This window comes from Hipposideros armiger, unplaced genomic scaffold (assembly GCF_001890085.2).
Source record: "Hipposideros armiger isolate ML-2016 unplaced genomic scaffold, ASM189008v1 scaffold_21, whole genome shotgun sequence".
Taxonomy (NCBI): Eukaryota; Metazoa; Chordata; class Mammalia; order Chiroptera; family Hipposideridae; genus Hipposideros; species Hipposideros armiger.
In genome coordinates this window covers 293,464-320,946 of record NW_017731371.1, presented here as the reverse complement: position 1 = coordinate 320,946, position 27,483 = coordinate 293,464, and the positions used below count along the sequence as shown (strand labels likewise).

The 27,483-nt window shown below is 36.6% G+C and overlaps 1 protein-coding gene and 2 long non-coding RNA genes across 3 annotated transcripts in view; 1 reads left to right on the top strand and 2 right to left on the bottom strand.

The window, feature by feature from the left end:
* Nucleotides 1-2,431: 2,431 nt before the first annotated feature.
* LOC109379077 (uncharacterized) lies at nt 2,432-8,097 on the bottom strand. The gene is made up of 3 exons (XR_002123106.1): nt 8,025-8,097; nt 2,641-2,706; nt 2,432-2,563 (listed from the first exon to the last, which is right to left on the bottom strand). It is a non-coding gene; the product is annotated as an uncharacterized LOC109379077 (long non-coding RNA).
* Nucleotides 8,098-15,288: 7,191 nt separating this feature from the next.
* The window catches only part of SRFBP1 (serum response factor binding protein 1), a 56,285-nt gene continuing 44,090 nt past the window's right edge, over nt 15,289-27,483 (bottom strand). Inside the window, 4 exon segments of the mRNA XM_019635419.1 lie at nt 15,289-15,983; nt 19,191-19,228; nt 20,440-21,157; nt 22,186-22,267. Coding sequence (XP_019490964.1) covers nt 15,799-15,983; nt 19,191-19,228; nt 20,440-21,157; nt 22,186-22,267 — 1,023 coding nt within the window. The 3' untranslated portion in view covers nt 15,289-15,798.
* LOC109379084 (uncharacterized) overlaps nt 18,599-27,483 on the top strand; it is a 33,356-nt gene continuing 24,471 nt past the window's right edge. The window contains exon 1 of the long non-coding RNA XR_002123108.1: nt 18,599-18,735. This is a non-coding gene — a long non-coding RNA (uncharacterized LOC109379084). The remainder of the gene's footprint in view (nt 18,736-27,483) is intronic.

Genomic DNA, 27,483 nt, shown 5'->3' with positions numbered 1-27,483 from the left:
CTAGAAGCATTCCCATTCATGTCCAGGACCAACTAGGAGGGTCACTTTCAGTGCTATTATTTTAAGTTGTACTAGAGGCGCTAGCCATTCCAATCAGGTAAGTTTTAAAATTAGGAACAGGTAAAATAACCATTATCTTAAAATGGTGTAATTTGGGACCTGGAAAAATGCATGAGAAACAATGGAGTAACTGTTAAAAACAGTGCGAGTTTTATAAGGTGGCTGAGAAAACTGGCAGTATATAGAAGTTCATAGCCTTCATATCCACCAAAATAACCAGTTAGAAGGTTAAAGATCAGATGTCATTTATAATACGAATAAAATAAAATATTCTGTTGGGAAAAAAAAATCAAACAAAGTCAAAAGACAAATGACAAAATGGAAATTCTTTGCAAATCATAATAGTCAAAGGATTTACTTCTCTAGCATATGAAGACCTCCTACAAACCAATAACAAAAAAATTAAGAGCCCCAAGTAAATAGGTCAAAAAACAGATCCTAAAAATGAAAATACAAACGGCTATGACAATGGCTCTCACATTAAATTAATGACGATAAACTTCAGATGGGCTCCCAAGGCTGCCCAATAATGACATTGTTTCTGATTTTAATTATTTTCATACTTTTTCTAGAGGACTAATTTATACCTTCTCCTCTATAATAAAACATCACCTTCTCTTTCATTCTCATTCTACACTGTTACTAACCAAGTCCAAGTCATCCTGTCTCTCACCTGGATTATTCTAATAGCCTCCTAACCAGTAGCTGCAGCTATTCAACTATAGGAGTCACTGATAAACTGAAAAAACAAACAAACAAACAAACAAACAATAACAAAAAACCCCCACACAACTTGTATATACTCATGATTATTTATTCAAAATAGTATTTATTCAAATATTTATAGAATATGTATTCAAAAAAAACAAATATTTAACTGAGCACCTACTATGTACTAAACACTGTTCAAGTTTGGGACATGGCAGAAGAAAAAATAAAGTCTTATTTTCCAGGTAGGGAGACTATCAACCATATAAATGTCAGGTGATGACTGTCAAAGAAAGAAAATCAAGCAAGGAGGAAGCAACTGTAATCAGTTGATATTTTCTAAGGGAGGGCAGAGAAGCTCTCACTAATAAAACGACATTTGTGCAGATCTACAAAGCTGAGGGATGGAGGCTTGCAGATAGATATCAGAGTGGAGAATATAAAGTCAAGTCTGAAGAAAATAAATTCTAGGCATTAATAATGCAATTATTGTGCTTACAAATCTTTAAAAAATAGATAGAGTCTGAAAACGTCTTCTTTATTACAGGTAGTACCTAATGTTAAAGAAAGAAAAAAGGAAAGAAATTTTCAGCCTTCTTAAATAGAATTTGCCAACAACTAAAACAGGAAAACATGAAGGTTGGCAAATCTCAATATCTTCACATTTAGTGACTAAATCTTTTGTTATGAGTTAAATAAAATATTTCAGGAAAAAAATAAAAATTCAAAGGTAGTTTACATATATTTCAGACATTAGCTAAATTGGTTGCTGTTGGTATACTTAAAACCTATGAACTTCTGTCCATGATAGAGAGAGCTAAGCTAAACCCTGAATATTCATACCATGTTTAGTTTAAAAATAAACACAAATAACCTTCCTCCCTTCATTGACCCTCTAAGTTTTGGCTGTTTTTACTGAAAAACATCCTTTTAATTTTATCCTGAAAACAACATGGAGAATAACTTTCTTTCAAAACAAGTTTTCCCTTGAAGAGAAACACATGTTCAAAGCACAAACAACATTCCACTATTTGACTTAAGGCTACTTAATTTCTGCACGATGATGCCATATTTAGGCTACTGCACATACTCCTATACCTATCATTTCTTCCACAATCCTATAATTTAGGCCTCTTCGTGGAAGCAGGCCCACCACTTTATGCAACGAGAGAACAATAAAGAGAACATGTTTGAAAGATACATACTTCCCAGGTAACAATTTCTGAGAGTAATGAAAACTAATCCCAACATAATTTTTAAAATAAAATTTACAAGCTAATTTTAAAATTTGTTTGTCAAGACATAAGAATAGCCAAAAAAACTTTGAGGAAAAGAAAAAATTATGAGTTAACCAGGATACTAGGTATCTAAAGGAAATACAAGACAATAATAATTGTAATAATGTAATATTGGGTAAGAGAAATAGTTAAGTGATAAAAGAAAGAACCTAAAAATGTTCCCATGACTATATGGTGACATTTCAAATCCATAGAGAATGGATGACACAAATACTCAAAAATAGCATTAGAACAATATTCATTTTGGAAAAATACTTAGATCCAAACCACAGATCATACATGTATTAGAATAACCCTAGCTGCAGTAACAGATAAATACCCTAAATCTTAGTGACTTTAACAAGTACTCACTTATTTCTTGCTCATGTTAAGTTCAGTAGGTGGTTAGGCAGGGTTGGGGAACTTTCTCCATACAACCATGCAGGGACTCTGGCTGACAGAAACTTCACCATATTCAAAATCTATCTTGCAAGGATGCCCAGGATGCCAACATCAAGCTGGAAAACAAGGGGAGATGTGAAAGACTGCTTGGAAAGGTTTGTGGGGAAGGTGAAACTCACATAATCATTTTTACCTGTATTCCACTGGCCAGCATTTGTCTAACCTCAAGGAGGCTAGGAAATGTAATTTATCCGGGTACCTAAGGAAAAAAAGAAATCGATTCAGTGAACACTTGGCCAGTTTTCAATACAGTATGTCCTTCTGGTTTTTAAGTATCCTATCACATCTAGAGCACGTTTCCTCCTTCCCCAAGGGAGACGATCTGAAATTCCATCCAGTTATTGCAACCAGCTCAAAGTCCAAGAACTCTGATGCGTGGTTCTTTCCATCAGTTCTGGACATGGCTCCTTAAGGTTCAGTGACACCTGTGCTAACAACACAAGTTGTTGTTAGTACAGCAGAAATCTCTCTACTGCCACCAGGCCCAACGAACTGTGGTAAAACAAAGACAGATTTGTAATAACTGCCATCTGGTAAAGGAGACATGGGAGACACACAGAAGGCACTGGTCTATAGTAGTGATGACATCCTTCTGGGAGGCATGTGGAGGTCCCTCTGGTCTGACAGCGGGGACATCTCATCGATTGCAACTTTGCTATCTGGAAGGAACTACTTATCAATGCTATTCATAGCTCTGGATCTCCCCTTATGCAGGTTCTCTCTGGTTTTTTTTTTTCCCATGCATTTTTTCCCCCTCCCACTTTCCCTTCCTTTATTGTCTTTAAATGTACAGTAAATACCTTCGATTGAGAGCATAATTCATTCTGAAAACAAACTATTTGTATTGCAAGAGATCTCTCGTTTACCAAGTTAAAATGTATTAGAAATGTTTGCTCATCTTGCAGAACACTCACAAACCAAGTTACTCACAATCCACGGTTTTACTATATTTTTTAAAAATTTTTATTGAGTTTATTGGGGTGACATTGGTAAGTAAAATCATATAGGTTTCACATGTACAATTCTGTAATACATCTATATATTGCATTGTGTTCACCACCCAGTCAGTTCTCCTTCCATCACCATATATTTGACCCCCTTTTCCCTCTTCTACCACCCACTCCCCTCTTACCCTCTGGTAACCACTAAACTGTTGTCTATGTCTATGAGTTCATCTTTGTTTGTTTATCTTGTTCCTTTGTTGCTTTCAGTTTTATATCCCACATGAGTCAAGTCATATGGTTCTTGACTTTTTCTGACTTATTTTGCTTAGCATGATAATCTCAAGATTATGCTTATTGCAGCATTATTCACAGTGGCCAAGACATGGAAACAACCAAAGTGTCCTCTGATAGATGACTGGATAAAGAAGATGTGGTACATATATATACAACGAAATATTACTCGGCCATAGGAAAAGATGAAACACTGCCATTTGTGACAACATGCAGGTTCTCTTTTGTCCATTATCACATCTGAAATAAATGATAGGGACTGTGCCCTTCTTGGGGTCCTTTAGTTTTTGCAACTCATATCTTCCCTGAGCAAGTTTGGGAGGCTCAAAATACTTTTTTTTTTTTTTTTATTGGGGAATTGGGGGAAGGGGAACAGACAAGTTGCTATCCTTTTGTTCTTCAGTCTAGTTGTGGAGGACGTTGCTTCACTGGCCCAAGTTGTGACCATCATTGCGCTCTTCCCGGGCAAGGCAGATCAGTCACTGGCTTCTGGATGGCCTCTCACAGCGGTTGTTGGCCACTCACGCTGGCTGCTGGCCACACACGGTAGCCCATGGCAACCCACCTGCCGTCCCTGGCGACTCATGACAGCCCAGCTCCAGGTAGAGCTGTTGTTCAGCATCTTAGCTGTAGAGGGCAGTGTCACTGGCCCTCATATGTGGGATCCGAACCGGAGTCCTTTGGCATCCCAAGCCAGCTCTTAACCAACAAGCCACTCGGCCGGCCCCAGAATACTTTTAACGATAGAGCGTCTGAAGGCTGCTGAAATCCAGGCTTGCAATTTCTTTGGCATTACAAATAAGCAGATTATTGCTTTTGAGGGAAAGCTACCTCTATTCGGTTAATATGCTAGTAGCATCTCCCAAAGTTGTTTCCTAAACATAATTCTCAGGCAGGCCTTATTTTTTCCTCTGATGCCCCATATCTTAAGGCTATGATGTTTAGGAATTAATGCCACACCTTCACTCAGGTCCCTGCTGGGGCCAGAAGTTTTAATGTGTGTAATCTCATCATTTGGGACTAAATGCAGTAAAAGGCTTTTCCATCCTTTTACTTTTTTTGTGCTTGCTAACTAACAAATTATTGCCACATCCCATCTTTTTTTTCCATCACCTTGATAAATGCAGATAATAACAATCATCACCACCAACATCCCATTTTCCACCCTTTTTCTCTAGATCTATGGGGTCTGCTGGCATGGGTCCACATTCCAAGTAACTGCAAATGACCACTTAAAAAATTGTTTTGTCACTGCATTACACAAACCTCCAGTTTTATAGCCCTTGGGTATTAGCTTTTATCTTGACTGTCTGCTGGACCAATGTCAAGTATTTTGGACTTTTGTTACAGTGATATCCTTCTTCTAGCACCACCTTCTGCATCAGAATAACAATACCTGTTCTATTAAAAAAAAATCCCACATTCTTTTGGTTTAGTACCACACACACACACACACACACACACACACACACACACACACACACGAGTATAACAATTAAGTTCGCGAACTCATCCTAGAAAAAGAGCTACATACCTCATTGCTGAATATCACTACGGTCACCTTCAAAGCACTCCCCTTGGGGAGCTATGCACTGATGCCAACGCCTAGTCCACCCTTCAAAGCAATTTTGGAACTCTTTTTCTGGAATGGACATCGGAGATGTCATCGTATTACCCTTGATGTCCTGAATGTCATCCAAATGTCCTACTTTCATTATTTCCTTTATCTTCGGGTAAAGAAAGAAGTCACTGGGGGCCAGATCAGGTGAGTAAGGAGGGTGTTCCAATACAGTTATTTGTTTACTGACTAAAAACTCCCTCACAGACAGTGTCATGTGAGCAGGTGCATTGTCATGATGCAAAGAGCCATGAATTGTTGGCGAAAAGTTTAGGTCGTCTTTTTCATGCAGCCTTTTCAGCACTACCAAACAGTAAACTTTGTTAACTGTTTGTCCAGTTGTACAAATTCATAATGAATAATCCCTCTGACACCAAAAAAGGTTATACATCATTGCAACAAGTTCTCGAACTTAATAGTCAGACCTCGTGTGTGTGTGTGTGTGTGTGAGTGTGCGTGTGTGTGTGTGAGTGTGTGTGTGTGTGTGTGTGTGTGTGTGTGCGCGCATTTATATGTAGTTTTGATAACTTAAGCAGTTGGCTTAAGTGGAGGAAAGGATCGATGACCATGATTCCCAGTCATTTAGGTTCCCAGGCTGATGGTTGTTTTTTTCATCTTAAAAAAGGGGATCTTCTAATGTCTTCCTGGAAATTGACATCCAGCTGAGGGACAAAAGAAGAGTGGGAAATAGAAGAGGCTTTTATGGGCCACGCCTAGAAATGGTTCATATATTTCTCACCCATATTCCACTTACACAAAGATGCAAAAAAGGGACACAGCAGAGAGAAAACTTTCCTTGGTGCAGGCCTGAAAGAAGAGAGGCTGCTACTGCAGGAAAGACACAAATATGCAACCAGGATCCTTCTTCCCTACTGAGAAAAAAGCCTTAAGCTACTGTAAGGTCATCAAACACTGTCAACCAGGGCACAGGTTAATTTAAAACTCACTGTGGAATGGGTAAAAGAAAAAAACACACCAAAAAACCAACAACCCTGGTAAGGGTCAGGAAGCTGTCCTGTGCCCAGAATATTAGATCTCTGAACTTGGGGTGAGGTAAGAAACTCGCCCAAACCAAAGATACGATGAATAATTTAGCTGCCCCAGGAAAAGGGGTCGATCACTGAGACAGTCGTGCTCCCAACATCCAGCCACAATCCTGTAAGTATGAAAATCACAGAAAAAAATTGCAAAGATCAAGGGTTCACAGAATTCTTACCTTTTTTGGGGAATCTACTAGAAACTGAACTTAATCCAAAAAAAGATGACTGGGAAAACTTTAGAAGTTTAGTTTTAAATATATTTAACTGCAAATCTAAAATTAAAATAGAAGGATGTTATATAAAAGAATGTTCTATATTATGTGTAGCCATGTTCCAATGAAATAAAAACAATGCAACTAAAAATACGAGGAAAATGGAGATTAAACAAGAAAAGTAGAATAAACTCATTAACCATGATTTAGGCAACAAGTGAAAGTTAAGGGATGTCACTGAAAATGGACAATGCAAATTGTGAATAAAAGAAATAAGGAACTAAAGGCATTAAAAAGGTATAAGCACAAAGATAACCACCACTAGAACAGAAATATTAACATTCTTAAATACCAAACTTAGGAATTTCTTTATTAAAAAAGCACAGCAAACACTGTGAAAAAAACCAGTAAACATAATAAATGTAATAATTACAACATAAGATAATTTGACAACTGAAAACAAACATATTCATCTTATCAACAACTGTGGGTTTAATTTGCTTATCCAAAGGGAAGATTTTCAACTTGGCTCACAAAGACCCAACCATATGCTCTATTCAAGAGACACGCCTAAAACAGACAGGCTAAAAATAAAGGGATAGTCAAAGGATTCCAGGCAAACGGAAACACTAAGAAAGCAGGGACAGCAAACGGATACCAAATAAAGTCAGAAAGCAAACAATAGAAACAATAGTAGGGGATGATTTTCTAACTATAATTCCAAATCCACATGCAAAAATGAAATAAAAGAAACTGATACTTCTGACTATATACCATATTTCCCCATGTATAAAACGCTCCCATGTATAAGATGCACCTTAATTTTGGGGCCCGAAATTTGAACAAAAATGTATTACATAAAGTTATTGAACTCGTTTTATTCATTATAAAATTCATACAACTCCTCATCACTGTCAAAACTCCCAACCATTAGCTTGTCCTCATCTGTGTCTGATGACGAATCACTGTCTTCATATATTGCCTCGTCCTCAGTTCCATCTATGGCATTTGAAATCTACAACCACTGTGTAACAAGCACCCAGTTTTTAGACTCCAAATTTTTCGAAAAAAGGTGTGTCTTATACATGGGGAAATGCGGTACAACAAGTGGTAGACGAACAACATGATAGAAAAGTAAACAACACAAATAAAATCAAGACAACTGACAATTTTGGAAAAAATATTTGCAATACATATAACAAATAAAGGGCTAGTATTTCTAATATACAAATTAATCTTAAGAATTAGGGGGAAAAAAACAACAAGTCACCAATGGAAAAAATGGGTAAAACATGAAAAAAAAATTCACAAAAATTCATTCAAAAATAGTTCTTAAAAATTAAAACAAGTATTCAACTGTACCCGTTAATAAGAAACATGCATAGTAAGACTACACTGAGGTAATTTCTCACCTATCCAACTGGCAAAAATCCCAGTGTGATCAATGAAGCACCAAACTCTGTTGCAGACTGTTGGGAAACAGGCGTTGCTCATACCCTGCTGGTGGAAATACAAATTGGTAAAACCTTCATGGAGGAAAATTTGGCAATTTTTAAAGAAAACTGCTTATATATTTACCTTCTGACATAACATTTCTCCCTCTAGGAAAGAACCCACAATATGAAAATGCATACTGTTGTTCACTTTTCTTTGCCACATTGTTTGTAACTACAAAATATAGAAAATAACCTATATACCAATAGATGAATGGGTTAAATAAATTGACAGATTACCCAATGGGATGCTAGTGTTTTGTTTTTGTTGTTTTTTTTTTTAAATAAAAAAACAAAAAACAAATAACTTCATAAGAGCATCTAGGGAATGCTAATTTTTGTATAAAAAGAAGGGGAAATATAATAATTAAAAACATATATTTGTTCATCTATGCAAATATTATAGAAACAGAAGGATACACTAGGGACTAAGGAGACCAATTTTCTACAGGATATGTGTGCAAATGGGGTGAAAAGTGAGGAGTTGCCACTTCTGAGTATAGTGCTTTGTGTAGCTTTGATTATGGGACAATGTTAATGTTTCATATATATAAAGAAAACATATAAATAAAACTACCAAGAAAGAAAATTCTTTAAAATAAAATATCATCATATGAACTATATTGCATTTCAAATGAAGTACTACATGGAAGAAGGAAAAAAGCACTTAACCCAGGTAACTTTTATTATTTTCAAAATTGAGATATAATTCACATACCATAATATTCATGTTTTAAATTACACAATTCCATGGGTTTTTGTATGTTGACAAAGTTGTACAACCAACATCACCATCTAATTCTGCAACACAGTCATCAATCCAAAAAGAAATGCCATACCCATTACCAATCCTCACTATGCCAAGAAATCACTAATCTAACTTTTGGTCTCTATGGATTTACTTACTCTGGACATTTCATGTAAGTGGAACCATATTTTGTGTTTGGCTTCTGAGCATGTTGTTTTCAAAGTTCATCCATGTCATAGTATATATCAATACTATGGCTAATATTCCATTGCATGCATGTACAGTTGACCCTTGAAGAACCCCAACTCCTGGACAAACATCTGTGTATAACTTGGACTCCCCAAAAACTTAGGTGTCCCTCAGTATATGGGGAATTGGTTCCTGGAGCCCCCCATGTCCCACACATGCCAAAATCTGCAGATGCTCAAGTACCCTATATAAAAAGACAAAGATCAATGCATACAGTTGGCTCTCCACATCCACGGACTCCCAACCATGGATCAAAAAAAGTACAGGTATTGATTAAAAAATATCCACATATAAGTGGACCCATGTAGTTTAAACACTTGCTGTTCAAGAGTCAACTTTATTTACCACTTCTGTTTATTCAGTCATCAGTGGATGGATATTTGGGTTGTTTCCTTTTTTATAGCTATTATGAACGATGCTACTATGAATGTTCATGATCAAGTTTTTGTTTGAACATGTTTTCACTTCTCTTGGGATATACAGCTGAGTGGAAACTCCAATCATAGGAGACTTCCATTATGCCTGTTAGTACACTTGATGGTATCCCACAAGCCTTTGGGGATCTGTTTATCTTTGTTCTTTGACTGGATAATCTCAATTGACCTATCTTCAGGTTCACCAAATCTTTCTTCTGCCTGCTCAAATCTGCTGTCAAGCCCTTGTGTTGAATTTTTTGTTTCAGTTATTGTACTTGTCAGCTCCTAAATTTCGTTTTGTCTCTTTTTATAATTTCTATCTCATTCCTGATATTCTTCATTTGGTGAGACATTGTTCTCAGACTTGCTTTTAGTTCTTTAGACATGATTTCCTTTGGTTCTTTGAACATATTTAAAGTAGCTTATTCAATACCTTTCTGAATAAATCCAAAGTCCTGCCTCCTCAAGAACAGTTTCTACTGATTGCTTTTTCCCTCCGTATGTGGGCCATACTTTGTTTCTGCATGTCTTACAATACTATCTTGAAAGCTGGATATTTTAAGTAATAAGATATTTCCTTCTCCCCAAGTCTTGCTGCTGTTTTTCGTTGTCTGTTTAATGATATTTTTTAGTTCTTTTTTGTGAAGTCTGTATTCATTTTTCTGTATGGCCACTGAAGTCTCTGCTTCCTTAGTGGTGCACTGGTGCACTAATAACTGCATAGAGATGTCCTTAAATGCCTGGAATCAATACTTCTCTGATTTTGCTGAAGGTCTGTGTGTGTGTGTGTTGGGTCACACCTTCAACACTTAGCCAGAAAACTGACAATTCCACCTTAGCCTTCACTTCCTTCTAGTGCAGACTCAAGGTCAACCAGAGGTGAGTTTAGGGCATCCTTAGTTTTTTCCCTAAACATGCAAGCAGACATATGCATGTTACTTCCTTAATGCTAAGAAATATGTCAGAACATATCAGAGTTCCGAAAGATACTGAATTTTCTAGATTTCCTTTTAAGCTTTTTGATGGACTTGTGGTTCGCCCCAGCTGTTCGTCACTGTCTCAGGCAGCTGTGATGTTAAACAATTGCCTCTACTTGTTTTCGAAAAGCAATCTCAGGAAGACTTTTTGCACTGGGCAAGCTCTTAGTCGAGACAGATTTGCAAGTGTGGTCTTCCAGTAAACCACCAAACTGGTCACATACGACAATTCTGAGGGAATGTATATGTATAATTGAAGCTCCAACCTTGTTCTGTACCCTCCAGTGACTGTTAGGCTGATGGTTTTTGCTGTGACTATGGGCTGTTGGTTTTCAAGACTACCATGAATATGGTAAGTGGGGGATGAGATTAGGGCAATTTAAAAAGTCACAAAAATCACTGTTCTTATAAAGATTCAGCCTTTTTCTTGAAAAATACTCTCTGGATTGCTATAAGCCTTTGGTTAATTCCATAGTGCTGAAAAAGTTGATTCTGATAATATGGACAGTTTTCTAGTTGTTGTTTTTTTTTTGTAGAAATTTTATTGGGGAACACTGTTTTTCCAGGACCCATGAGCTCCAAGTCAAGTAGCTGTTTCAATCTAGTTGTGGAGGGGACAGCTCCTTGGCCCATGTGGGAATCGAGCTGGCAACCTTGTTGTTATGAGCCTGCGTTCTAACAACCTGAGCTAACCGACTGCCCCTCTAGTTGTCTTTTATGAAGAAAAGAATTTCTGAGTGTCCTTACTCCAACATTTTGCTGACGTAATCCCATGTAGCTTTCAAACTTAGTTTAGAGACCATATGCCTCAGGCTAAAGAAAAAATTCTAAGCATATACTGAACTTTGGTTAGTTGCTATTGTTGTTGTTTTCCAGAGAAATCAGTTAGTGATTCTGAAACTAACTTCTGTGTATTCTAGGGTTGAGAAAATGAATAAATATACTGTAGATAATGGGAACCATCTTTCTCATTGTTAGAGAAAGGACTTACATGTCAAAAGGACATAGGAGATAGCTTGAGAAGGCTTCTCCTGGTCAAATTAAGGACAATCTGTGCATCAGAATAAATAATGGGCGTCCATTTCTGTTATGAAATAATAGGGATCAGATTTGCCCTTTTACATGAAGCAATGAGAAAACTGAACAAAACATATAAAACAAAGGTTTTCAGACACTGGAGAAAAAGCTGTACAGGACAGTAATACCTGAGAGAAGGAAAACAAGTTGAGTGCCTCAGCTCTCTGCATGAATAGTTTCCAAACTATAGTGCAGCCAGAAGGAACCCCAAAATAGCCCAGTGGCCTTACTGAAGACAGAGTTCAGAATTGAGATAGGCTCCTATGACTAGAATCTGTGAGGAAAAATGTAAGAGGAAGGAGACACACGGAAAGGAAGTGCTCCCTATATAGAAAGTCCACTCAGGTCGATGGCATAAGAGTGATCTGTGCAATGTGTATGAAGAACCTACCAAAGCCGGGGGGGGGGCAGGGGGCACTAGAAAGGACTTAGTGGAACAATCCCAGGAACATAGTCCCAGGTACAGCTTGTGTTCTCACCAGACACAACAGATAGATTTCCTAATAGACAAAGCTTTAGGTTTTAGGGTTCTTAGAATGGTATGCTTCAGTCGTGGGGCCAAATGAACTCTACACAAAGGTTTTTCAACCTTAGCACTATTGACATTTCGAGTTTCATAATCCTTTGTTGTATATGCTGTAGAATGTTTAGCAGCATCCCTGGCCTTCAACCACTAGATATAACTTCCCTCTCTCTAGGTGTGACACCCAAAATAGCTCCAGACTTTGCCAAATGTCCCTTGGAGGTAAAAATTGTTCCAAGTTGAGAATTACTGCATCAAGATCATTAAAACAACTGTTAATATTCCACATGTTCAAGGAAGTACAGAAAAACATGAACATGTAAGAAGATAAATGGAATATTACAGTGAAAACAATATCAATGTATTATGGGGTATGTGTAGAAGTAAAACAAGCACGAAGGCTGGGAGGAAGGAAATCAACGTGTACTATATTGCAGTAGTTACATAGTGGTATACTACTACTTCACAAATTAAAGATGTATATTGTAAACCTTATAAACCAATAGACAAAATGAAGTAATAAAAGTAATGAAGAATGCAAAATGGAAAGAGTTATCCATGAGATCATACTGAAACAAATTTTAACACACCGGTCCACAATGTGTTAAAAATGAATAAATGGGAGAAAGAAAAGCTCTTCCTTATTACAGCTAATAAATGTAGAAACAAGAAAATTGTTTTTAAATCACCATTTACAACTACTATAGCAACAATGGTTTCCAGTAAGAATTATGAAGGAATGCTAAAACTAATGCATGAAAATTTCAGAATAAGATGTACACAGTCTCAAAGTATCTCCCCACAGATAATTACGAAGTGAAAAATAGTAACTTTCCTGTGAGAAACCGTATAGATTGTCACTTGAAACAAGTAACCAAAGTTAACATCACCAGTACTAGGCCAGTAAACATCATCGCCTGCCTCCTGGTATGCAATGGGGCAAATAGGACATCCCTTCTGTGAACTTCCTGCCCAACTTGAATTTAATAATGGGAACATTAGACATTCCCCAAAAAAGGGACAATGCAAAATAAACTGGCCTGTATTTCTGAAAAACGTCAATGTCCGGAAATATTAAGGCAGACTCAGGAACTGTTCCCAACTCAAGAGAACATGACAACTGGAATGTAAGGCGAAAACTGAAGTAAGGCATGATGCTGGGTTTCCTGTTGCTATAAAAAGACACTGGGACAACTGGCAAAATCTGAGATTTGATAACTGGGTTGTGGTCATACAGAGCATAGAGAATGGCTTTGTTTTTAAAGAGGGAATATAAAGAAGGGGGGGAGAAGAAAAATGAAATGGGGAGGGAAAAAGGTGAGGGGAAGCGAGCAGATGGAGAGGTAGAGAAGGAGAGAAAGGGAGGAGGACAGAAAGGGAGGGAGAAACAAAAGAGGAGGAGAAAGCGGAGGAGGGAAAAGGAGGGAAGATGAGAGCCAAGAATAAAGAAAATGCAGTAAAATGTGAAAGTTTCTAGACTGGGCAAAGGACATTGTGTAGTAAGGAACTTGGCCTTACCCAAAGAGAACTGGCTTTGCCTGCAGCTTCTTGAAGGCCATCTATGTCACACCTGATAGGAATATCTTTGTTTAGGGCAGGAGCTCGCTACACTAAAAAAGACAAACCATGTGATTTAGGATGGGGCTTTCGGTCATGTGGTATCAGTCCATCTGGAACAGGGGTCGGCAAACTTTTGAGATGGAGGAGCCAGTGGCCAGGGGTCAGCAAACTGTGGCTCACAAGCCACATGTGGCTCTGAAGTAAAATTGAAAATGAAAATCACAATTTCATTTATAAAATTTTTAAAGGATATTATTCACATAATGGCGATTATGTAAAAATATATTCATGGCTCTCAAATAATTTTTAAATTGTTGTGAGGGACACGATTGGCTCTTCCAGGGGTCAGCAAATTTTTGAGACAGAACGTACCCAAAGAGCCGCATGTGGTTCACGAGCCGCAGTTTGCTGACCCCTGATCTAGAACAATCCCATGAGCAATCAATCAATCATGTCTAGATATTGAAGACACAATAAAATTCTGGTCACCGAAGCTCCAGGTGCTTCTCAGATTGGCAATCTGCATATTGACACCAGGATGATAATGTGTCCTGAGGGCAACAGAAGCTTTTTTAAGCCCTCATAGACGTTGCCCTATGCATCTCTTCCATTTTGGTTGGCTATAATTTGTGCCCTTTAACTGTGAATAGAATAGGTTTCAGTGAGTTCTGGGGTGTTTTTCTAGAATTTTTGAACCTGAGAGTTTGGGGAACCCTCCACATCCTGCCCCTCCCCGCACACCACATCCAAACCTGCGGCTGATGTCAGAAGTACAAGTGGTCTCGTGGGCTCTTCTAACTTTGTAGTTGACCCCTAACTCCTTGCAACTGGGGTAAGAAGTCTTGAGCAGACTTGGCAGTCTGGAGGACAGGGCTCTCAACCTCACATTTTGGCTAAATCTGGGTAGGCATAGAGACATTTTTCTTTCACTTTTCCTGTAATAAATTTTCATAATTAAAATTTCAATGAAATTAATTTCAATTTTACATAATTGAAATTGTCAAAAAAATTTTAAAGAAAAAAATAGAAAAAAAAATTTTGCATTCAACACAGCAAAAATAATTTTCTTTCTGTACAACTTCTTGAATTCCATTGCTCTAGTTATCTAAACTCTTAAGCTCTTGAAAAGATAGAAACAACTCACCAGAGCTTGTGAATTCCTGCTGACCAGAAGGCTTTCCCTGCCATTAACAGCACCATCACAGAAAACAGGGAATTTAGTTACTTTTATTTAGTTAACCAAGAACCTTAGCAAAAGTGAAACATCTGAAGGGATTTTTAAAATCTTGTTTTCCTTTTAAGTTAAGAGTACTATGGTGGATGAGTAATCAGTCCCTCAGGAGTCATCTCATAGCTTTTCTGCTCAGCCATCAGTGGAAATGCTCTTTTCAATCTTACCTCCTTTAAAATTTGTTTTTATAAATTCCAATTATGATTCCTCAAAACAATGTTTCTATGTTATAAATTCTTGATTTAACAGAAATATTTACATTCAGTGAAATATAAAAGTAATTTTTCGTTGTCTTGCCACATTTAAACATGTATGTTGCCTAAATAACTGAAATATAATTCAGAAACCCAAAATTGTCCTGGGAAACTAAAACAGTCAAAAAGTACACGATTACAAATAATTAAAATTATAATAAAAATTAATATTTATTTGTATAATTTATTATCTTGTATACCCATAATGAATGTTACTATTTTATTCTTAGTTTTGCTAACAAGAATAACTTAGCAAAGGTGATCTATTTTAAATAGCTACAATTTTCTCATATTTCCCATTACTATTTTAAATATATCTTGATATTTATTTTCAAGGCAAAGAAACATAGACCTAAACCAGTGAAATAACTTCATGATAAGCACAAATGAGGAAAACTGAATTATAATTTCAAAATCCTTTGTAAAGGGAATAGTTTGGGCATTTTTAAAAAAAAAATCAACTTATGTAGTTGATTTGTGGAAGGCTTATGTAAACATAACTTGAACATACTTAAAAAAAAAGAAATAAAGACAACAACAAACTTATTTCTATACCCCCTCCAAAGAGATATATTCAAATACGAGTTTAAACAATGGGCTGGTTAAAAAAGAAAGAAAAAAAATTTTTTTAGATGGAAAAGTATGCAAAAAGTACTAATCAATCATCGAATGTAATTTTTTTCCCTTGAAACACGGCGATTTTAGATTGCTGCTCTTTTCGCCTCCTGCTTGCTTCCCATGAAGGATGAAGGGGCAGCAGTGACTGCTGTTTTGGGTTTTCAGGTCCTCTCAGTGCACTCTTAATAAACTGATTCTTGAACGGAGGTTCATTTTGCTGAAAACCTGAGAGAAGAAAGCAAAACCCATGAAAACTAACTATATACCCAAATAGCATACAAAAAATATATATTTCATTTTCTCAAATCAGTATTAAGGAAGAAATGTAATTTTACTTAAGTGGAATACCTAACAATTTAAAATCTGAGTTCAACAGGGAACAGCTTGAAGTTGAAATATATTTATGAGCAGTCAATTTTGCGACACATCCTTTCTATCCTTGTAAACAGATTTTTAATGTGTGCTACCTAATAATATGCTGTGCTATCTTATTTACATTGACAATAAAAAAGGAAACAGCACAGACAATATGGAAGGCCAAAAAAAGGGGCGGGGATGGGATTTTATAGTTTCAAAGGAGTATCATCTGCTTATAGTATCTGTGTGTGAAGCAAATGTAGCCAGAAAATACACAAGATATTGTGTATCTTACTAAGATATTGGATCTGACAATGTTGATGGGAGAGATTTCTTTTTAAAGGGCTTATTAATGATTGCACTCCCTTCTGGTTATTGAACAAAAAGTTATTATTACAAGGTAAATTATTAAACCTACTTAGGTATATGACAAAGTTCTGTTTTGGTCATAAATTTATCCACCAGGTATCAGGGTGGCAACTTGTATTCAAGTCCTTACAGACTCTTATATTCTGAAGCACTTCAATTGCATCATTATGAACAACAAAGTACTATTTGGGGAAGACATACTAGCCTGAAAAGACATGAATAAATGCATGTTTATAATCAGAAAGAAAAGGGAGGCAAAAACTTAATATAGATGTTTTAAGCAGTCCCAGGGGGGCATAATTTCGTCATTGAACATCAGACATCGTCAAAAGCCTTTTAAAGATCTCCTTGAATAGCAAATGGCATAAGTGTACACAGTTTGGGATAACATTTCCAAAACATCACTGTACACAGAGTCAAAATGTCCCATATCTTATACAAATTAAATGTGCTCTAGAAACTTACAGCTCTCAAAAAGTGTCTCTAGTGATAAAAGAATGGAGGGTGTAAATGTTAAATAAAACTGTTTCATGAAGATTCAGATTTGAATAAGGCAATATTTCTAAGCCAATATATATTTTAAACAATTATGTAAATTTGCACACATAAATTGATAAATATTATAAATATGTAAGCTAAGCAAAAATAAAAACTTTTACATGGGTCTCCATATTGGAAAAATGTGGGAGTGCCCTAAGTTTCGAGCTATTCTGCATTTGTGAATACATGGTAATGAGGCAGACTGCCATGTATTTGCCAATCCTAGTTTTCTTTTCCCTCTAGGTACACAATCAGAATGTATTTCCCATTGCGCTATAGCTAGATGAGTCCATGTAACTGAGTTATAGCCAATGGAATGTGAATAAAAGGCCGAATCATAAAAACCTCACATTCAAGCCTCTATTCTCTTTTCCCAACGAACAAAGAGAACTCCGAGAACTCCTAGAGGCACAAGATGGAAAGGACTGCGAGGAGCAGACAGACTGTTGAATAAGAAATAAAATCACTGTGATTTGGTAGTTATTTGTTAGTCTACTATACATAATAGGCAGAAACTAAAGGGGACAGAGTCAAGATACTGGGGGACTTAAGGTTTAGAAAAGCCTTTGGACTACAAAGAGTAAGAGATAAAACAGAAAAATTTTAAGCAGTAAAGACCGATAGAATTTGAGCCCTGGAGGAGATATAAAAAAATATGGCCTTCCCAACTAAAGCTGAGTCTCAATACAGCAGACACTGAATGATAGTGGAGGTGGGAAAAAAAAACCAAAAACCAAAAAACAACAACAACAACAAAAAACCCCACAAGCATAAATAAGGCAAGTTTGAGGATTAGCTTCCAGGAAAGAAGTTTTGGTGTAGTGACTAGCTCATGGATGGACTGACTGAAAACAAAGAGGTCAGAAATGCACTAAGTTTTTGAGGAAAGTATACTGTGAAAGAAATCACAAGCTTGGGCTGAAAAAAAATCTGTGACTGTTAAGACTTTAAACAGTCTTCAGGACCATATATTTTTACCAGTCGCTTGGGGCAACCCCCAAGGAGATGATACTGAACGTCCACCTCAGATGTGGCCGTGGAACACAGCCCGGGACCATGGAGACCAAGTTCCTCTCAGATCCTTCATAATTTTTGTTCAGACAGTAGATGTGTTGTGTGCCTCTCATTTTTCCCTTAACTCACTGAGAGTGTTTCTTGTGGTTATTTTTCCCCCGCTTTGCCACTACATAGTTGGTATGAGTTGGGATAGGTAGTTTGTCGTTTTAGTGCACCAGTCACTAAGCTTCGATCATTCACATCCATGAGATCTGATGGCACCATATCATCCATCACTCAGTGATCCTGGGCTCTGCATGTGGATGCAGTGACTGGATGGGGCTTTGGGTAGGCTTGCTGGGAAGGAGGGAAGTGCTCTGTGTGTGGCAGAAAAGAGGAAATGGGAATCTGGTGAACAAAAGGATGGCCATTATGTGTTCAAGAAATTCCTCCTAGCCACACAGACTGCATTTCTTAGCCCCTTGTGGCTAGATGGTTCATGTAATGGAATTCTGGCTAAAGAAATGTGAGCAGAACTGATTCCTGCCACTTCCAGGCCTGGCCCATGAAAACCATCTGCAAAATTCTCCACATGCTTCACTCCCTTCTGCTGGCCAAATGGAGAGGATCTGGCTGCTAGAGGAGGAAGGCGCCAAGAACAAGCTGGATCCTTGAATGCAAACACAGCCCTTCTGCTGATTCAGTGGACTGTGACGTGAGTGAGAAACTTTTGTTTTAAATCTGAGTTTCGGATATGTACAGAAGTCAGCCTGTCCAAATATATTAAACTTGATTTGTTATGAATTAATTTGAAAATAGTCTGATTTTACTCTTAACCCAGAAAGTAACATACTAATGGCATGGTGTTAACTAAGATATAACTTGTATAATAATTTACTTAAAGAATGTATTGCTTTAGTTCAAGGTAAATTAAATGGACCCAATATTTCCTAATAACTTTTGTTTGTATCTTTCCCACTGGCAGGAGACAGGGAGGAAAAAAAACAATTTAAATTAAAACTTATACTGATAATTATTAAGATGCTCTGTTTCCAGTTCTGTGGGTACATAATTCATTCAGACTATTAAGCAACCAGAATTTTTCATCCTTCCTCTTTGGCAAAGCATTGCTTAACTGAATATGGTGGTCAGGCAGCCATTAATACATACCCTGGGTGTTGCTTTTCGGAGCCTGTTCTCTGCAATTCCTAAAAGAAGAAAAACACGATCAGGACTTTTAAAAGACAAATAAATCCTCTAACTTGAGAAGGGAACATAATAAAACTGATGATAAAGCTCATTCAATAGACTATAATACTCCCTCATCCTACCAGCAATCTATAAAAAATATTATAAAAACCCCAGGTTTTAACTATATTAAAAGTTTGTTAAACACTAGTATTATATACCACAGACACACATGGGAATTTTTTTCTCACTACCCTTATAGGGATTTCTGGTCATAAAATATCCTATCCTGGTTACCTTGAGTCTACTCTGGAGGACTATCTAGACAAAGAATTTCAAAAATCTTCTCACAGGGGAAATGAGTCACATACAGCAACAACTAAGATTTACATTTTATGGGAGAAGGAAGGGATAGTGGTGTGCTATTTTCAAGTGAGAAAAATAAAATGTTGCCTTTTGAAGGAGGTTTGGAAGATATACGTAATATTTTAATTATTTTCAAGGCTCCACAGATGGCTCTGTATCTTTTACATACTCTTCTTTTGAAATTTCAACATCACATTTTTTTACTCTATCAAAAGTTACCCCTGACCTATAAATATATAGAAAAAGTTTACTGAAGAAAATAGCTGTTACTGAAGAAATTGTCTAACCATGTGTGAAGATATCCCCTACCAGATTAGAATTAAGAATGAAAATAAAACCTATTGATTTGTAACAGAACAGTTGTGAAAAGTGGTGGTTAACAGTAGGAATAGGCAGCCTGAAGAAACAGAGTCAGGGCAAGCAGCTGTATGCATTGAAAAAAGAATCCATAATACAATGATTGATGTTTACAATAATGGCCCTGGGTTAACAAGAAAAAAAAACACAAAACATCATATTCTTTTGAGAAAGTTGTTTAAAAAGTGAAATATGTTAAACATTTTCAGAAGTGTTTTGTCAAAAGCTAACTCGAATTTTCAAAAGTTTGATAACTGAAGGAATAAACTTAAATTATCTGGCTAATCTTCTGATGAAACTGGATAAATGTGTCATTGTTATATGTGTATTTGTATATATTACCCCAATATAGAGTTGAAGAGGTCCAAGTCTAAACACAGGATGTATTTTGCATAAACTAGAATTATGTAAGGGAGATAGTCTCTTCTCTCATTATTAGGGTGTGCCAATATTTCATATCCCGAAAAAAATGAACTAATAATTATTTCAGATTGAAAAATACTCTTACCTTTTAGAGCTTTTAGATCCAGATAAAGAATGGAAAAACACTGATTCAAACGTCTTTACTTCTGTACTTGTCTTGTTTTTGTCAGTTCTTATACCCTGATGAGTTTCAAGTATATCCTCTTCAGAGAATGCTTTTTTGGTGGATTTTTGTTCCAAAACTGAAGAATGGCAACTACTTTCCTTCTTTCATGTCCGTCTGACTTTTCCAATGAAGAAGTCATCACCACTGTCACTATCCTCAGACATGGAAGATTGTTTGTAAAACCTTTCCTCTGTGCTGTCATCAAAATACTCCTTCTCTTCTTCATGTAATTCTTCTCCATCACTGTTATTACCAAGTGAGCTATCACACTCTTTCTCTTTTTTGGTTTGATTTAACGCTTTGATTACTGGGTCAGCAGGTGTCTTTTGGAGTGTGGCAGGAACGACAGAATCCTTTTCAGAAGTCTTTGATGGAGAATTTGCAATGTCTACTGCTTTGGGTCTCTGTTCCATCTTGGCTATTTTTTCTTTTGAATTATTTGAATTATTTATTGGCTTCTTTGCCAATATTTTGGTTTCTTTGTCTTTTTGCTCAATGGTATTAATTCCTTCATGCTGTAACTTAATGGCATCAACATTTGAACACAAAGTGTCCTTGGAATGATTTTCTGTAGCCTTCTTTGATGGCTCCACTTCAGCATCATTCTGTCTTGCATCTTTAAAGGCTTTGACAGCAGCTACAAGAGAAATAGCACACGACTTGTTTCAACATTGAAACAAATAATATAAAATATCACTGTTTCAGTACAGTATTTCTTAAATTATTTGGAAACATTAAGGACAATTTATCCATTATATTAAATAGTCATGTACCACATAATGACATTTCCTTCAACTATGGACCGCATATATTTGGTGGTCCCATAAGATAACAACAAAGCTTAGGTGTAAGGTAAGCTATACCATTTAGGTCTGTGTAAGCGCCCTCTATGATGTTCACGTGACAAAACTGCCTAATGAAGCATTTCTCAGAACATATCTTGTTGTTAAGTGACACATGGCTCTATGTATAATGAATAGGTCTAAATATACAAAGAAATCTGCTGACTTTTTAAAAATCAAACTTATAAGAAATGCTCAAAAGTATCCATTTAAAATCTAACGTTAAAAGATCATTTCACATCTTGAAGTTATGAAGAACAGTAAAAAAACTTCACTGAACGCAAACAAATAAAACAAAATGGCAACCTTAATTTCTGTAGGAATAATGCACTGATACAATTGTGGAGCATTATAAATTGGATTTCGGACATAAAAATAAATATCTTCTAATCTGTGACAAAAGTAGATAATTCTTGCAATACATGTACACACATAATTGAAGGTTATGTGACTAAGTAGTGGCAACATCAAAAGTGATATAAATTATATTATTAATTAGAAAATAAAACTGCATTCAACATAATCATGAGCATATATCACATATAAATATATGAATTTATGATATATAAATATGTGAATATATGTTGTATATATTCATATATTAGAATCCAGGAAAAATACAGATTTAGTTTTTCTTCAGATATCAAATACCTTCCATATTTTCAGGTAACTTCTCACATTTGGAAATATTTGAAAGAGGTATTTATAATATAAAAGATTCTCAAAAAGAAGAAACAAAACCATAACTAAATCAATAGCCATTTATGCAAAATAACATACACAAATGGATTTAAGAACATGGCTTAAAGTCCCTTATTCATACCTTTTAGCACATCTATTTTTTTCTTCAGAAGAGGGTGCATTGCTAATCTGGCAATCGCTCTCTCAGTCGCAGTAGAGTCAGGCTGCAAATTGAAACAATAGACACATGGGAGTAAAAACAACATGGCAGTATTAATAAATAAATAAAATAAAATGTCATAGTTTTTAAAAATTAGGGAACAGAAATTTATTAATATTCTCATAAGTCACCTGTATAGTCCATGCTAAAGATAAATAAAATTCATGCTGACAAAAATACTACTACCCTTGAACAATTATAATTACCATGTAACCAATTAATAAATATTCTTTCCAAAATTGGGGTAGGCATCATTTGTGATATTTTTTTAAAAATGTAACAGCTCCTGCTTTCAAAGAGCTTAAAAGATTAAGACTAAATTAAATGAAAAAAATCAAGTAATATAGTATTAAGCTGGGTGTTACGACTAGTGTTTGAAGTTACATTTACTAAAGACCTAGAAATGATCTAATCCTACATATTTATATTTTGAATGTCTAGTATTACTACTGCATTCTCAGAACCTTCCACCACAGTGCCTGGCTTACAGTCAACTCTTTAAAAATATTTGATGATGACTGAATGGGTACAGATTAAACATAATATTTAGTGTATTTATGAATTTAGAAAATTCATGATTCAGGCTAATTGCTTTCAATATCATTTGTAGGCCAACAACTTCCAAATTCTTCCTCCAGCTCTAACTTGAGCTACAGACTCATATAGCCAGCCACCTGCTTCATTTGTTGAAAGAGAATTCTTTGATTTTCTTCTCAAACCTACTTCTAATAGTCTTTCCCATCTTATTGCATGTCATTTTTTGGCTGCTTGGGGCTACAATCCTAAGGTTTCTTCCATCACATTCCTCCTTCACATCTCACAATTAATCCTTCAGCAAATCCTGTGGTGCTATCTGCAACATATATTCAACCAGCTATTTCTTACCATTTCTACTCCTACCTTTGACCAAATCACCAACACATCCCTTGGACCAATGTAATAAGCTCATACCTGGTCACTCTCCTTAGGATCTTGGTCACCCACAGGCAATTTTCCATATAGCAGTCACAGTGAGCTTTTAAAACGCAACCAGATCTTGCTATTCCCCTATCAGCAATTCTTTAAGCCTTACTGAATTCTTGGGCTAATACACTGCAAGTTCTGCTCTACCTGGAATACCTACTTCCAAATATACATGGCTGATCATCTCACTGTATTCGGGTCTCCACTCAAATGTTATCTGAATTAACCCAACACTTTCTACCACTCCTTCTTCACTTCAAATCGCCTAACACTGCATGCCAGTGTAGACACTTCCATGTCTGTAAGGCAGGGACTTGGTCTTATTGTTAGAGATCTAGTGTATGGAACAGTAACTGGTAATAGTTGGCATTCAATAAACATCCCACAAAGCAAGTGAAAAAATTCCACTAGTGCATGAAAGTAGAGCTACCAGCTTCAAACAGACATTTGAATTTATTTTAAATTTACTCTGCATTGTAAATAGCCCAATATAAGGCTCCCTACCCCCGTAATACAAACTTATGAGTATCTAAGTAAAAGCAAGATGACGGCAGTTTGAAATCTATTCTGTTGGAGGACTTATCTAGGTAATATTACTCCAAATACAGCTTTAAATTATACCTGCTGCAAATCCTGTGCCTGGACCATCTGCTGTCTAATTACCTGTGCACTGGGTTGAATAAATACCCCCCTTAAAATTGACGTCCAACTAGAAACTCAGAATTTCCTTATTTGGAAACAGGATCTTTGCAGGTATAATTAATTAAGAGGAGATCATATTGGATTAGGGTGGGCCCTAAACCTAATATGACTGGTAACAGAAGAGACAAAGCGAAGAAGGCCGAGGCAGAGATGAGAGTTATCCTGCCACAAGCCAAGGACGGCCTAGGGACACCAGGGGTTGGAAGAAGCAAGGAAGAGTTCTTTCCTAGAATCTTCAGAAGACTCACAGCCCTACTGACACTTTGATTCCAGATTTCTAGACTCCTGAATGAGAGAAAAAATTTCTGTTGTTTTAAGCCACCCACTTTGTGGTACTTTGTTACAGCAGCCTTCGGGAAACTAATATATTTTGATTCTGACTCTTACATACCATCTCTGTTCACCCTTCTCCAAGAAATGTAGTTCATTTGGAGACCATTCATTACGTACAGTAGTAAATCAATCCTCTGCTGCTCAATCCCTCGCTGGGTTTCGTGATGTAACAAGACTTCTTACCCATGTTATCTCCCTTGAAGAGACATGCGCGTCTGGGGAGGAGGCCTGTCACTGGTATTGAGTCCCTCAGTGAGGGACAAGCTGGGCTGCTGAAGGTGTGGGTCAAACGTGCTTGCTTGAGCTTTACAGAAAGCATATGAAAAGCTGCAGCACAGAACCCGCAAGGAAGGACATGATTTGTCAGGCTGAAAAGGCTCAACGAAATATATGAAAACATGGCGCCACATCAGAATATTGGGGTTTACAAGTTTTCAGAGGGGTGAAAAAAATCACACACACACAAAGTCAGGAATCAGAATTGGAGGCCAAAAGATAATAGAGGAATGCTTCTAAATTTCTGAAGAAAAATGATTTTCAAACTAGGTAAAAATAAAAATACTTTCAGACATGCAAGGTTTTAAAAATTTTACATCCCTTGAACCTTTTTCCCGAGAAGCTACAGGCTCCATTAAAATGAAGAAGAATACAAAAAATGAGGAAGGCATGGGATATAAGAAACAGGAGATACAGGCAAAAGGAATCCTCAGGATGGTGACGGGAGATTTAGATTTAGAATACCCAGTGTATCAAGGAGATTTCAATAATTTATGAGGAGTTTGGTGTCATGCTAGAGAAAAGATATTAACAAAATAAACATAACAGTTATAAACTATGGGAAATAGGAATATGATGAAGAAAATGAAAAGTAATAATCACTCAACATGTGACTCACAGACAAAATAACACAATCATGAAATATTCATCTAATCTATTCGACTTACGTATATTAGCAGGGTAGAAGGGGACATATATGACATGCAGGAGGAATAAGATCTAAATCCTTACAGATGACAGCAGGAAGTCAACAGCTAATGCTTAAAATGTATTAATAAAAACAGATTGATGTGGGGATAAGAATTCCATAAGAATCAACTAAAGTTGAAAGTGGGTAAAAACGAATAGAGAACTGTCAATTTCACAAAAATATCTTATCGAAGTTTTTGATTCTCAAAACTCGTGGTTGGCAGACTGGCCCACGCACCTGCTGCCTGTTTTTTAAAATAAGGTTTCATGGCAATACAGCCAAATTTGCTCATTTATGTGCTATCTATAGCTGCACTATGCCACAGTGGCAGGCTTGAGTAGTTGTGACAGAAACTGTATGGCTTGTAAAGCCTAAAATATTTATTACTTGGTCCTTTACAGAAAAAGGTATGTGACCTACTCTAAACTGCATGAAGTAGAGTCCTTAGTGGGGGTTAAACTAAAAAGTTAGAAAAAAAAATATTTTAGCAGGCTCATGATGTTTAAAAGTTACATTCAAATAAAAACACGACTACTACAGGCTTTTGTTGCAAATCAAGGCAACCGTTTATAGCACTAAACACATTAAATGTGCTTCCTGAATGGTGACGTAATTCAAGATTTGGGTTTAGTAGAGACAATTTGGTATTCAGTGCAAAAGGCAATGTGGTTTAATTCCCAGGACAATTCCCAGAACATTTATATGTAAAAACAACAACAACAGCAACAAAAACAGCTAGTCCTGACAACTGTTATCCACACTGCCCTCATCACATGAGTTAATTTCCCATGTTTTTAGATAAGAAATTCTGGAAATCCCAAATAGATTTTGACTAAATGTATTCATGTATAATTGTTCAAAACATAACTACCACTGTTCCCACATTCCTGCTTTGACAACTTGCTAAAAGCTCTGACGAACTGCATATTTTTCTTTCCATAGTTAGCTACATCTTTCCATCTTAGTTATAAAAAGTTTTAGAAGAGTAGTGCGTGTCTAGTAGTGACTCTAGGTAAATACTGTTGTGCTAAGAATCATTTTATCATTGAGTTTATTTACCAGTTATTTCTCTGCCATGAAAGATATCCTGGAGTGACTTAGCGATCCAATTTCGGTAAATTCTATTTACTGCAAAACTAGAATAAATTTAAAATTGTACAATTATGTATTAATCCAATAAACAAATCCGGTATTCTTATTTGTTATATGTCTTCCTCTATAATGTTGTTTTTATGTTGCAGCCTTTGTGGAGGATGTATTTGGGGAAACATACCAGGTTAATAAGAAGCGAGACTGATTTAAAAAGGGCCACTGCATTGCATGATTCCAGGGGCTGCCTCTCACATTGTAGCTGTTACAACTGGAGCTGCACAGTACACATCTTATGCAGCCATATGTAACAGCGATGAGTTCAAAGAACATAAAGGCTTGAGTTAGGGAAATGGTTAGGTATCCTTGAAATCAAGTCAAGACAGTGTAACTGTCAGATAAAATCTTTCGTCTGTGTTCCCTTTACCTCTTGTTAATATTTGAATTTAAAAATTAAATGAACGATTTCTGGGGCCGGCTGAGTGGCTCATTGTTTAAGAGTTGGCTTGGGAGCATGAGCTCTGAGCAGCAGGGCCGCCGGATCGGATCCCACATGAGGGCCAGTGACACTGCCCTCCACAGCTAAGATGGTGAACAATAGCTCAACCTGGAGCTGGGCTGCCGTGAGTCGCTGACGAAGGCGTAGGCTGCAGCCTCTGCTGCAGTGGAGCTGCCATGAGCTACTGTGAGTGGCCGGCAGCCAGCGTGAGCTGCCAAGAGCCGCTGTGAGTGGCCGTCCAATGGCCAGCTACTGATCTGCCTCAGCAGGGAAGAGCACAATGATAATACCAACATGGGCCAGTGAAGCGTCGTCCTCCACAACTAGACTGAAGAATCAAAGGACAGCAACTTGTCTGTTGTCCTTCCCCAATTCCCCAATGCTGTTCCTTCCACCAAGTCCCCAATAAAATCTTTAAAAAAAGTAAAAAAATAAATAAAAATAAAAAATTACATGATTTCTAATTGCTTTCTGAAGAAGAAAATTAAAGAAAGGTTTAAAGTGTTAAATTTGACATTTTTACTTAGGAGACATAAAAAAAGTTTATTTAAATGATTGCTGTGATTTATAAAATCTGACTGTTTTTAACTGAGACTTTCTTTAAATCAAACATTTTAAGAACTGAATGTATCAGTCAGGTTTCTGAAATCAGTCTAGTATGAGAATG